This window comes from Cricetulus griseus, chromosome 3 (genome assembly GCF_003668045.3).
Source record: "Cricetulus griseus strain 17A/GY chromosome 3, alternate assembly CriGri-PICRH-1.0, whole genome shotgun sequence".
Classification (NCBI taxonomy): Eukaryota; Metazoa; Chordata; class Mammalia; order Rodentia; family Cricetidae; genus Cricetulus; species Cricetulus griseus.
The window spans coordinates 52926459-52939590 of record NC_048596.1 but is presented as its reverse complement, the minus strand read 5'-3'; the positions used below and the strand labels follow the sequence as shown (position 1 = coordinate 52939590).

Sequence of the window (13132 nt, the reverse complement as noted above, 5' to 3'; positions counted from 1 at the left end):
GGACCCCCTGGGTAATGAGGCCTTAGAAGCAGGAACACCTCAGAACACAAAACTTTTGGGAAGGGTCTAAAATGGGGGGTTCCTGAATCTTGGGAATTCTGAGCCTTGACACTAGTGAGTCTTTTCACCCTGGAATTGCTAGGCCTGGGGCAACTGGAGTTTTCAACCCATAAGCAAAACTCCCCTGCCTTCCAGGGAACCTTTTAGGTCCTGGTTGAATACCCCAGTGACAGTGCTCATGGCAGGAGGGAGAGGGCCACCCAGGGTGCTGGCTGTGGAGGCAGAGCTGAGAGCCAGGAGGGCTGGGGACAGCCAGAGGCTTGGACTGGTGTGCCTCAGGGTGGGGGCTGAGCTCCATGGTCATGCAGCCTCTAGGCCTGGTGCTGCTGCCAGCCGGAAGGACAGTGACTTCCAGAGGAAATGCATATTGATCCTGCTCAGCTCCGGAGGCCTCTCCTAACCCAGCTTGCTCTTCCCTCCTGAGCTGGCAGCACAGAGAAATTGGGGGTGGGTGGGTGCCACCACTAACTGAGTAAGGCCAAGGCCATTTCTAAGGCTGCTTTGGGACAGGAAGGTGCTCTATGGTGGTCACCCAGAGGATCTAGAGCCTGACCAGGCTGCCCCTAGGTCAGAAGATACCAGATAGCAATGCTGAGATTAGGAGTTACCTCTCCAGATTTCCACACTGCAGGATGGCCCTCCAGCAGCTGTTGGCTTGTTCTGGGGGTAGAGAAAGAGCACCCGATTCCCTCCTGCACATCACTCTGTTCTGCAGACCTGGCTGTGGTCTTGGGGTCCCTGAAGAACGCACTGTCCCAGGTCCCTCACTTCCTGTCCCTCTCTGCCTTTTGACTCTACTTCCCCTGACCTCCTAGTCCTTATTTTGGATCACCTCATTCTCCTGCCCTGTCACAAGGATCAGCTTTAGTCCTGTCCCTCACTAAGTCCCCTACACTGCCTCTCCTTCTGTCCTCAGCCCCCTCCTGCCCTTCCCCCTCTTGAGGCTGTAATATCCGTTTCACGATTTGGGGGCTGAGTTGCTATAACAACAGACGGCGATTGTGTTGTGAAGAGCAGCTAGCTCCTGCTCTGCCAGCCTGCCTCCCGCTGCCTCCATCCCTGCAGCCTGGTCGGCTCCCCAGCCCACCCCTAGCCCCTTCCTGGCCTCTTCCCAGTGTGTGGTGTGCCCTGGAGCTCAACTCTGCCCGTCTGGGATGGGACACGTACCTGTCTTTCAACTGTCATTCAGATGTGTCAGAACTGGAAGTCTGGGCTTCACATAGTGTGTGTACCTGTGAATGTGTGTGGGAACTGCGCCTGTATTTGCAGGGTTTTTCCTCCCTATGTGTCCCTATTGGCCTGTGTACCTGCCCAGAAGGATGTTTACTTCATGCTTCCCACCAATGTCCACGCTGGGTGGGACCTGTGTATTTGAGGGGTGTATTCTGAAGTGGTGGGGCCCAGTTGCCATGAGGGGCTGACTATGGAACCTCCCTACTAAAGGAGAAGGGCAGGGAGGTATAGCAGGCTTCAGTGACCTTTCCTGCCCTTGATGGGAAAAGCTGAGGGTAGGGACAGGAGACCAGTGTCACCCTTGCTCCCTCCCCACCCAGATTCCTTGGTTTTGAGCATTGTCATTGGGTCACTGTACCTGTTTGTCTGTCCCTCTGCATTTTGGTGTGTGTGTGTGTGTGTGTGTGTGTGTGTGTGTGTGTGTGTGTATGTGTGGTGTAGTCTGCAGGAGGAGGAGCAGTGGAGGATGGGTGGGGCAGTGGGCTGTTGGTGGTGGTGGGGGGGGGGTCAGAGAGGTCCTGACTCAGCAGTTCTTGTGCTTCCTCCTCCAGTGGCCTGGGTGGGGGCAGCTTAAGAGTCTTTCCAAGGTCAGGGTAGGCCCCAAGTCCGGGACTTGGTTCAGGAATCTCCCTTTCCACTGCCTAGGAAATACCCTCTGCAGCTAGGAAATACCCTCTGCAGCTGGGTCCCCTCCTATCCCCCTTACAGGCTGTCAAAGGAGGCCCTCTGGAGAATGTCCACATTCACTAACTCAGAAATTGACCACTCTGCAATGTACCTTCCAATGGTTAGGGTGATCCCATGGGCAGGTCCCCTGTGAGCACCTTGGGTGTGTGGTTGCCCTCGATTGTGCAGGTACCTGTGTGCACAAGCATGCAGGTTCTTGAGGGAGTGTGCTTTTCCTGTGGTGAGTTACCATGGTGGGGCATCTCTGAAGTGTCCTTTTGTGTCTTTTGGAAACGCTGGGCACACAAGACAGGTGTGCATGGCTGTGTGCCCCCACGTGTATCTGCATACATTAGTGGTTGGATGTGTGTTCTTGCATATTGCCTCTGGCTAAGGAAATGCCAACTGCTACCAGCTGTGCAGATCACAGGCCCTGTAACAGAAATCAGGGTCCTGGGGAGAACTGGCAAAATGGTCTGCCACACACCCACGGCCACACCCACGCCTGCACACTGCCTCATTGAGAAGCCCCGTATCCGACTTAGCTAATGGTATACACACTTAGGCGCTGACTCTACCTTTTCTCGGTGGAATGAGTGAAGGAGGGGTGTGTTTCCTTCTCACATTCTGACACAAACACGGCGATGCAGACATTCTTACCGCAGAAGACCTGCACCCCAGGATCACATTCTAGAAATCCACAGCTAGGGGTAGGAGCTTGAAAGGAGGATTCTGTCAGCCTCGCACTCAGTAACCGGGTGTGAGTAGCCTCAACCCAGCGGCTAACCTATCCCAACCCAGCCTTCCAAGGGGGTGAGAGATGACTCCAAACTCTGGGATTCCCAGGGGTCTGGGCTGGGAAACACCAAGCCCCTATGTCTATTCTGTTTGTAGCTCAGCCTCCCCCCACCCCCAACTTCGTCCTTATCTCATCAAAGCCCTCTAGCTGTTCAGTTCCGGAGGCTTCCAACTAGAAGATGCTGGGACAGTGATGGGTAAGATCTCTGTGAGTGGCTGGAAAAAGCCACCAGCAGTCGGGGTGGGGTGGGGGGTGGGGGGCTTTCTTGGCTCCAGGTAGCCCAGGCCAGCCCCCAAATGGAGCCAGCAGAGGGCGCTGTAGCCCAGGTCCCCGCTCAGGTCCTGCTCTCTCGGTGCCCCAAGTCAGGGTTCAGTCTTCTCCTTTGGTTTGTCCCAGCCCTGGGCACTGTTTTCGGGACCAGCCTGCAGGGGCGGGTGGGTGTGGGATCCAAGGACCCAACCATGAGGAGGGGGCTAGGGCACCTGGATTCCTAAGACACTGAAGCTGGGGAGAGCACCTGCTGGGTTAGGAGACCTGGACGTCTGGGCAAAGGTCCTGAGAGGCGCGGAAGGGCTCGGATGCCCTGGGGCCGGGACGCCTGGGTCTGCGCGGGGGAGGGAGGTAGGCTGGTGGAGCCGCGGGACTGGCGGCTTCTGCACCTTCGCATTGGTCGCACCACTTGTCCGTCAGCGCTGCGTAGTCCAATGCGCGTGCCTGGGGGGCGGGCCCTGGTGCTGATGCTGCCGTCAGTCGGTGTTGCAGGGATGCGGCGGCGGGAGCAGCCGCCCTGACTCTCAGAGCATCCTCCTCGGAGCGGTACCGCGGCGGGGCGGGCGGGGACGCGGCGGGGACCGAGAGGCGTGAGGCGGCCGATACCGCCGGTCTCGGATCTGTCACCTGCCGGAGACCAGGCGGTCTCGAGGCTCTGATCCCCCCCCTTCAGCTCCTGGCACCCCCAAAACCAGGTATGGGAGGGGGGGCTGCGGCGGAGACGGGTGGGGGGCGGGAGCCAATCGGGGGAGGGGAGCGGGTCGGAGGGGGCGGTGGATGCAGAAAGGACGGATTTGGGGGCGGGGGCGCCGAGCAGAGAGAGCTGGCTGGGTGACAGCGAGGAGGCGAAGCCACTAGGGGTGACTGGGGGACTCCCTGTGGAAGGGGCATTGGCCCTGAGCTGGGGCGAATGGAGGGGAGTAAGGGAGGGTCGTTGGGGGAAGGGATGGGATGTGAAGAAGGGGCATCCATAGGGTTGTGAGAAGGGGTCTGAAATGCGGGGGAGGGGGTTCCCTAATTTCTGCTGTTCCTGGCAGCTGGAAGCAGTGATGGGTCAGAGAGGCTGCGAGCTGTTGTGGTCTGAAGGGTCTGCAGGGGAGAAACACTGGTCTTCGTGGGAAAGGAGGCCGACTGGAGAGAGGGCTGAGAAGTGGAGAGGGAGGTCTGGGGGTAATCACTGAAGAAAAGGCTCTACTGGGGGATGGGAGCCAAGGGGAGAGGAGGTTATCAGGAGGGAGCAGAGAGGAAGATGCCAAGATGCTCTAGGCATAGATGAGTCTGTGATGGGGAAGATCTGGACAAGATGGGGGGCCTGAGGGAGAGCAGAGAGGCTTGCTGGGGAAGGCTAGGGGTGACAGAGAGGGAAGCCAGGAGGAGGGGGCTCTACTTGGGTAAGAATGTACTTGGGAGCAGCGGTAGGTAGGTTCTGGTCACAGAGTGCTAGTGGGGGAGAGAAAGCTGCTGGGCCCTGGGCTTACTCCCCCACCCCAAAGAGGTGGGGACTATTTCTCATGTCCCAGCCTTCTTCCCCAGAAGAAGAAGCGGTCTGTCCTGGGGTCTTTGGGATGGAGTATGAGCTCAAGGACCCTGGGTGGGCTCTGGAGGTGAAATTGGCTTTGTTGGGCTGTTACAGTTGCCTTTGCTGTCACCCCTCCTTAGTCCTGCTAGAGGCATTTAGGGCTGTAGTGAACAGGCAGGGCTGGGAGGGGCTGTGTCTTGGTGCTCCATGGTGAAAGGGGATCCTGGCCAGCTCTGTAAGGCTCAAGTAAATCTGAGGGAGTGGGTATTGGGTCTCCAATCCCCTTGACTACTTCCGGCTTTCACACACCCTCGTTTTTTGCACATATTGTGGGTGGGTGGGGTAGGCAAGGACCTTCCAGTCATCCCTGCCCCTCCCTCTTGTCCACCTTCCCAGTGTCTGGGCGTTCCTTCTGGGGGAGGGTTTTACATCCTCTATCTTCTGCTAGAAAAAGAGAGAGAAGGGAACAGGAAGAAAAAAGAGAGGGGCGGTCAGCTAGTCCGTTAACTACATGTAGAGCCTTCTGCTTTGTGGGTGTTTCAGCTACTTGAGTCCCCAGAACCCCCCACCCCAAGCTGGGCTGGCTCAGGGATAGAGACATCAGGGCTGGGGCCACTTCCTTCTATAGCCACGGAGAAGGGTCGGTTGGGAGGCCCCTTATCCCTGCTAAGGGAAGTGTGCTCAGACTCATTCCATCCTCAGCCGCACAGGGGTGGGCGGGACTGATCAGCTGGCAGCGGCTGCTGGGGAGTTGCTTCTTGGCCTGGGCTAAATCCACATGACAGCAGCTCCTGAGAGGAAGGGGCCAGTTACTGGCCTAGTGATCCGGGATCCCCATGTCTCTCCAGGCTCAGTCTTTACTCAGGTTCAGCTGTTCCATTCTGTCCACCCTTGCCAGTGACACAGACATCCTGACACTGATCGATGCTCGCTTGGTGGCACCCAACCAGACACACACCTACACAGACACACACACCTGCGTACACAATACAACTCCCCAGCAGCACATCACCCACACTCCCCGCCCAGAGAGACTGCCACCTCCTGCCTGCCTCAGAGACCGCCTTCAGGAGCCCTGCTTTAGCACACGACACACACAGAGGCCCTAAATGCTCCCAGGTCCCTTGACAAAGCACTGCTAGCCCTTTTAGAGACACACAACTTCTATCACTATTCAGCAACCCAGGCTCACAGACATCTCAGGCCCACTTGCCCTCTTGGTACAGACTGCCTCCTCTTGTGAGTACACACGCCCACGCCTGCGCACCTTCCCAGACACGCCAGCCTCTGCCTGTCACATCACATGCACCGTGTGCTAGTCTGGGTCTTAAGCATTTTGCACCAAGTCTGTATGTGTGCATAGTCACACACAGGCTGTCTGATTACATCCTTTATGCCTTGACCTGCACCCTCTCTGTAACTCTCACTCAATGTTTGTCACTCTCTTCTCTGTATTCTCAGAAAGCTCTTAAACCCCAGGTCTACTCCAACTGATTAGAACCACAGTTACTCCAGGCTAGTTTTGCCGTCAGCCACACCTGGCCTTCTGCAGAACCTTCAGGTCTGCTCCAGCATTTGTCCCCTACCCAAGGCCCTCTGCTTGCCTGACACTGGAGACACAATGTCCGTCCCTTCAATTCAAGCTCCTGTTCAGCCCCCACGGGGACTCCCAGAAGTGTGTCCTCACACACCACCCACCCCTTGTGGTTCCATCTGTTGGTGCAGTTCTGTCCTAGTCTCTTCCCCACTGACATGCCTGTGGACTTGCTGAGAGTCATTCAGTAATGCACACCTTACTGTTATTTCCAAAGCTGTCTTCTGCCACTGCCACCATTCAGCATGGTGGAGGAGGGTGAGGCTTCATGGACTGTACCTTGTCCACCAGTGATCCTCAGTTTCCTTATCTATGAAAAGGGTGTTTCCATACTGATATCAGGGGGGATGGCTCAGGGACTGGATGAGAGGAATATGCTGGCTGAATCACAGTAGCAGCAACGGTATTTAGTGGGTACCTACTGTGTGCTTGGATGAACTTTTTCATCTGGCGTATTTGTCAGGCACATGGAAAGCTCCTAGTCAGCAATAGGTGTTTAAATATTTTTACATTTATTTATTCATTTTTTGTGTGTTATGTGCACCATGGTGCATATGCAGGGGTCAGAGAACAGCTTGTGGGACTTAGTTATCTCTTTCCATCATGTAGATACTGAGGATCAAACTTAGTCAGGCTTGGCAACAGCACCCTTACCCGATGAGCCATTTTGCTTGCCCACCAACAGGTATTTTTTAATCATTAGTATATCCTCCCCCCCCCACACACCTGTCAGACACCTTCAAGAGCATTTCAGTCACTCTAGACTTACTCATGAGGCTGCCCCTGGAAACCATCTGTCCCCTCTGCATCACTGAGGTACACTCTCCCAGGTCTGAGTGCCCCAGGTGTTCATGGCACAGGGATGCTCTCTGTGATCATGTCTCCCTCCAGTCACCCCCAAAGTTCCACATATTTGTGTTCCAGCCCTCATTCTATAAAGTCATTCTATCACAACTCAGTCCCCAGCCCACCCATTACCACAGCCCCACCCAGCTGGCAATAGCCTCAGCATGCACACACCTCCAGGAGCCAGTCTCATCTTCCAGCTCTTGCTGTCTTTCTCCAGGCACACAGAGACCACCTTAGGGGACACATGAACACACCAAGTGCTGGCATTCCATGCTCACCTGTCTTCAGGTCTCTTCATCCTTGTCCCCATTTTCCTAGGCAAGACAAGCTACTTAGAAGACTGGAGAAGGACCCAGTGGTGAGATAGAATCAAACTGGACACTGTCCCAGCTCTGTCACTTAGAAGTGGTGTCACCGTGTGTGGCCCCATCTTTTGTAAAAGGGAACCTCACTAAGATCTAGTTTGCTTATCCCCTTGTCGGGGGAGTTCTTGTAAGGCCCTGGCAAGGATTAAAGTAAATACCAGATACATGCATTGCTGCAAGCTGTAAAAGGCTGAGAGGTTCTAGAAGTAATCATTAACACAACACACACTTTTTCACACTGCAGAAATCTCAGTGAGGCTGCACTCTTACACATATTCTGATGCTGGCAATATTTCCATCACACGGAATTGGCATCTCTTTTGCTCAGACTGCACTGGGAATTATGGAGGCCAGGCAGGAGAGTCCAGTTGGTGAGGATTGGAGGATTCAGTGGTAGTATTTAGAGTAAGAGGCTAGTGAACTCTGCTTTCTCTTATACTTTGAAGAAAATGGGAACCCAAAGAGGCTAAAACTCACCAGAGGTCACACAGGCTGATAGTGGTGTAGCTGGCACTGGAAGCTAGGCTTCTGAGCTTTAAGTATGCATACTCCGGCCTGTTTTGAGGCTGTGTCTTGGATGTCTGTCTGGGTCCTCCCTTGTCTTCACTAGGTCATGAGGGCTAGAAAGGAAAGTAGGAAGGGAGGCAGGAACTGTTTGTAGCCTATTCAGCCTGCCAATTCTGCCTGGGCCTTTAGTGGGGAGATATCATCGTTAGAAATCATTATGAACCCAAGGGTACCCTGGGCCACTCAGTCTGATGCCCTCTTGTTATGACTCAAGAGCCACCCCCTTCCTACGCCCAGTGTCTCGGAATAGCAGCCATCCCTCCTCAGCTTGGACACCTCCACAGACGGGGAACTCATTCCCCACCCCCTCTGAGGCAGCCTACTCCACTGTTGCATGGTTTGGCCTGAAGGCAAATTTCTTTAGAGCTTGATCCAAATTCTCCCTCCTCAAAACATGCACTTCTCCCACCTGTCCATGGGTTGCCTTCTGGGGCCACCAGAATGTGTGTAAACCCAGATCTTCCTCCCTGGCGCCTGGGGGAGGCCCCTGCTGTCTCGCTCCCAGCTGGCATGAGGAGAGGAGAACCAGAGACAGGCTGGCATTCTCAAGGCTGGAGGTGTGTGTGTGTGTGTGTGTGTGTGTGTGTGTGTGTGTGTGTGTGTGTGTGCATGTATGTGGGGGATGCTCAGTGAGCCAGTTGAATGGATGCTGGGAGAAGGCTGCTGGCCAGGATGGGAAATCTGGAGCCCATGCAGAAAAGTCCAGTTGGTTAGGATCGGTGGGCCCAGTGGGAGTATTTAGAATAAGAGGCTAGTGAACTCTGCTCTACTGTTGTTCTTCTGTGTCAACACTAGACAGTGCTCTACTCTAACTGCTGAGCCGTCTTTCCAGCCCAGTCTCTGCTCCTCTCTACAACTCCTTTTTACTTTGGGGAAAAGATGGAAAGAACCTCACACATGGTTTAGTCTTGAGGTGTGTTTGGAGTCTGTCTTCTGTGAAGACCAGAATAAAGGCAGGTGGGCTTGGGGCCTCAGACACCGCCTGGTGGCCTGTGGGCAATGCAGGAATGAAGGAGGCCTTTGAGTTTGAGACCAGGAGACTCTTTACCTCTGTGCCAGAGATGCTACCTTCCCATTTGTTGTCTTGTTTTTGAGCATGGGTGATGACACTGCTTCTTAGGACCAGGGAGAGGCATAGGGTGGTACCTCAAGGGTCCAACCTGACACCTTACATGGTGGGGAGCCCAAAAATTGCAGTTCACATACCACTGTGGCATGGGTCTGGCTGTGAGAAGATGGGTAGGCTATGTGCTCAAGAAGACCAGGGAGTGTTGTCACTAGGAGAGGGTAGAATAGGGGACACCCAAACCACCCCACTCCAGTTCCTCTGTACCATACCACTTGCCCGAGTCCATCTGTGGGTAGGGGTGCTAGGGTGATGACAGGTGCTGAAGCTTGTGATGCCATGGGAAAGGTCAGCTCCCCAGAGGAGCAGTGGCCTATGGCCAGAAGGAACTGGCAGGGTGTACTGTGTTGACATCCATAAGTAGGCAGGAGCCCCTGGGGGCTACTTTGGCCAGTGTCCCTGAATTGGAGAGAAAGCATGGGTCTTGGGGGACAGTGCCTGGATACTGTGGGTACAAAGCCCAGGAGAGGGGCCTTGCACATCTCCCTGAACCCCTTTACTTTGATGTAGCTGTGCAAGGCAATGGAGTCTATCTCTGGAACCCTGGCTGCTGCTGAGGGTCACATCCGGAGACCCCTGTACACTAGGGGCAGAGACATTTGGAGGGGGAGCCAGAAAAAGCCAGGTCCTTTGGAAAGAGAGGCTGCAGGGAGTAGCCAAGAGTAGCAGGTGTCCCAGGCTCTATGGGCTGAAGTGGAGTGGGAAGGACCCAGGTGTCACTTAGCTCTCTTGGGGCTGTTTCTGCCTCCTCACAAGCCTGAAGCTTCCCCAAGGGTCCTTGGGTCCCTAGAGAAGGGACTCCAGGAGGGCTGGGCTTTCCTTTGGTTGACCCTGGTGCAGAGTCAGGAGGTCTCTCCTGCAGAGCTGTGAGAAGAATGAACGATGGGCATGGAGGGTCTGCAAGGCAGAACCTACTCTCACTCTCCTGAGGCACAAACACAGCCTCTGCCCCAGCAGCTGCCTACAGATAGGCACCTGCACCTGACTGTTCTCTATTCTCCCTCTATACTAGAGTTAACTAGAGTTTGAACTTTCAACCACTCTGCACCCCACCCCCAACTAGATAATCTGCCTCTGGCTCTGGACCCAGGCTCTTGCCTGGGAGCCTCTGGGATCTCCTTCAACTTCTACTCTATCCATCCACCCTTCCTGACTGGACATACAGAACGAGACACACATTTTCTCCCTTGCTCCCTCTCTAGAGGGCTGGGGCTCAGCATTGTGAGCATGAGATGGGACTGGGGTGGGGGTGGGGCAGAGGAAAGGCACCCCCGCCCCCAAGCTGAGGGTGTGTAAGTGGACAGCAACACACAATCTCATTCCCTCTACCAGTGGAAATCAATAGCTAATTAATTCTCTCCCCAAAATAGTGTCCAGGGTGGGGGGTGGGGGCTAGAAAAGAGGCAGACAGAAGCAAGGCAGGGCCAGACTGAGACTGAGACCCTGGCAGAGGAGGGGGGTGAGGGACGGTCAGTCTTTTGGACACCAGGTCTGGGCCTCTGCTGGGGGGTCTCTGTCTGCCCCTTTTGGAGAAGGGGAGCTTTGGCTTTTCTGATTCTCTAGCTTCAGGGTCCCTAGCCCCTGCCCTGGGCTGGGGGAGTGCATGTGTGTGTGTGTGTGGGGGGGTGAGGGCGTCAATCAGGCTGGGAGCAGGTGCTGCATTTAATTTGATTGGCTAATTAGCCCGTGCATGCTAATTATCTCCATTACCCAATGAGGAGAAGCAGTGGCACACTATATATAACTGGCAGTGTTTGCAGGAAAATGGGGGCTGCTGGCCTGGCTATCTTCTCCCTGACTGGGAAGGGGCAGCCCTTGAGGGGGTGCTGGGGCAGGATACTTTGGTCTCCCCCACCACCATGGTAGCCTGTAGGACTCCAGTAGGCAGCACCAGAAGCAGGGTGAAAGAGCAGAGAAGGGGGACTGGCCATGCAGCTGTATTTCCCTAGCCACCACTGGGGGTTTCAGAGCCCGCTCAGCCATCTTTCTTCTGAACATGGGTCATTTCAGCCATCCTGCCCTCCTGTCACTCTCTGGACATCCCTTCACCGTGGCTCTTTAGTGGAACCCTAGCTGTTTCTTTTTCTATCTCGGCTTCCTCTCTGTAGCTCTCTAGTCCCCACCCCACCCCAGCCTCCTAAGCTGCTCCTCTCACCTTTGGGAGCTCATCTGTGGCTGTCCTGCTCTTTACCTCTATCATGAGCACACTGGAGTTGGACAGCCTTGGATTTGAGGCCTAGTACACCGTTGGCTGTCTGTGTGACCTTGGCCAAGTCCCTACACTCCTCTATATGGGTTTCCCAAGGTGAATAGGAATAATGGAACCCTTTGACTGATTAAGTAAAACAACATTTGTAAAAATGCCCTGGATCCTGGGCCATGACAAATGCCATTTGAATTTGGAATTTGACTTTCTTAACCTTCTATTTTTTTTTCTTTCCACAAGCTCCCATCTTCCCTCCATTACTCTTCTATCGCTACCACTTTCCCAGGGCTCCTCTGCTTCCTCTTTCTCCTCTCCACCTGTCCCTAGCTCCTCTGAAACTCTGGCCCCTCCCTGCTTCTTTCCCAAGCTTCTCATCACCTCCTTCTCTCCCTCCTTCCCAACCTCCCTCCCCAAAATAAAATCAATGCAATATTCAGGAGGGTTGTTGGATATAAATAATTACGACTTGGAGTTTAACGAGATGCAAATTCCCCTCCCTGTCGTGGGGTATAAATTGCTCTCTGACAGCCCGTTACAAGGGTAATCATTTCAGAAAGGCAATTTTATGCAAATGAACCTGCCTGCCTCCCGGTAGCTCCCCCCAGCCCTGAAGTGGGGGGCCTGGACGAGCTGTATTGAAGAGAACCCCAGGTACTGGGACCAATCCTGAGGTGGAGGACCTGGTCCTGGAGGGAGGTTGAGGGTGACTCACCCTAATTCAGAAAGACCTGGGTAACTGGAAACTGAACGTTTGACTGGGCCACCAAGTGAGGCTGGGAGTCTAGAAAAGGCTTAGTGTGGCTTTAGGGGAAATGGAGACAGAAGTGGACAAGGATAGATGGTCAAGGATAGATGAGTAGGACTTGGGGTGAGGGTACCTGGGTCCTGGCTGGCTTCTCTTCCTTGCCCCTTCCCGGTCTGGTAACCCTGTAGTACCATTGACGAATTGGCATTTAATTAATCCCAATGAATTATTTAGCAACTTCATTATCCAACATCAAGAGCTGATGAGAGAGACTTATCCCTGGCTGAAAGTGGGAACCAAGGCCCAGAGGTTAAGGTGGCTCAGAGAAGTGGTTGGGGTTAACTGTTGGAGGACAGCGCCTTAGTCCCGCCCCTTCAGGAACTGGCCTTGGTCCTGACCCATGGGCTTCAGAGAGGGTTAGGGTGAGGGCTGCTCCATTGGCTTTCATTTAGATTCTATGGTGTCAGTTCTTCGCCGGTCCACACCGCAAACCAATAATGCCCACAGTGAGCGCTCATCCCAACTGCTAGCCCCTCAGCACTTTCAAGTATAGTGGTATCTCTTGCTTTGAAGAACCTCTGAAGGTCAAGGCCAGCTGAAGACCTCAAGGGAGCTGGCCATGCTAGATCAGACCTGTAATCCCAGCACTTGCAAGAGGAGGTGGAGGCGGGAGGATACTGGGAGTTCCGGGTCATCTTCTGCTACATAAAGAGATGTGGGATGGAGGTGGGAGGGGAGCCAGGGCTAGATGAGACTGTTTCCAAAAAACAAACAGAAAAGTGCTAAAAGGAAACAGGTGGTCACCTGCTGGCTTGAGGTGGGGAGTCAGACACCAACGACACCCCTTGACTCTGAACCCACGATTAAACCTTTCCTCTCTGTTTCCCCGCAGGCGTCCCTCCCCCACCTTCCATCCGAGTCCGCCGCGGGGGAGGGGCTCCACCACCGCCGCCGCTGTCGTTGCCTTCCGGGGACGTGGGCCCTTGAGCCCCAGCGGCTGGGTCCATGGCACTGTGAGTCGGCGAGGGAGCCCCGCTCCGCGCGAGGGGCGCCCGGCCCCCTCCCCGCCCCATGCGCCCGCGGCTCTGAAGCCTGAGCGGGGCCGGGGGCCGGGCGGCGTCGGGGCCGCCGGA

The 13132-nt window shown here is 54.9% G+C and overlaps 1 protein-coding gene across 1 annotated transcript; it reads right to left on the bottom strand.

The window, feature by feature from the left end:
• Window positions 1-2081: 2081 nt before the first annotated feature.
• On the bottom strand, window positions 2082-13072 carry LOC118238482 (basic salivary proline-rich protein 3-like). The gene is made up of 4 exons (XM_035441594.1): window positions 12907-13072; window positions 3293-3904; window positions 2584-2649; window positions 2082-2152 (listed from the first exon to the last, which is right to left on the bottom strand). The coding sequence occupies exons 1-4, from the start codon at window positions 13070-13072 to the stop codon at window positions 2082-2084; spliced, it is 915 nt and encodes a 304-aa protein (XP_035297485.1).
• Between the last annotated feature and the right edge of the window lie 60 nt (window positions 13073-13132).

Bases quoted from the DNA above. Each gene is read 5' to 3' on its own strand.
- LOC118238482 (XM_035441594.1), bottom strand. From the start codon at position 13,072: ATGGGGCGGGGAGGGGGCCGGGCGCCCCTCGCGCGGAGCGGGGCTCCC. The intron at 2,650-3,292 runs GTCTCCTAACCC...GTGGATTTCTAG, and splicing joins ACCTTTGCCCAGACGTCCAG to AATGTGATCCTGGGGTGCAG. The intron at 2,153-2,583 runs GTGAGAAGGAAA...TTGTGCACACAG, and splicing joins CGCCGTGTTTGTGTCAGAAT to GTACCTGCACAATCGAGGGC.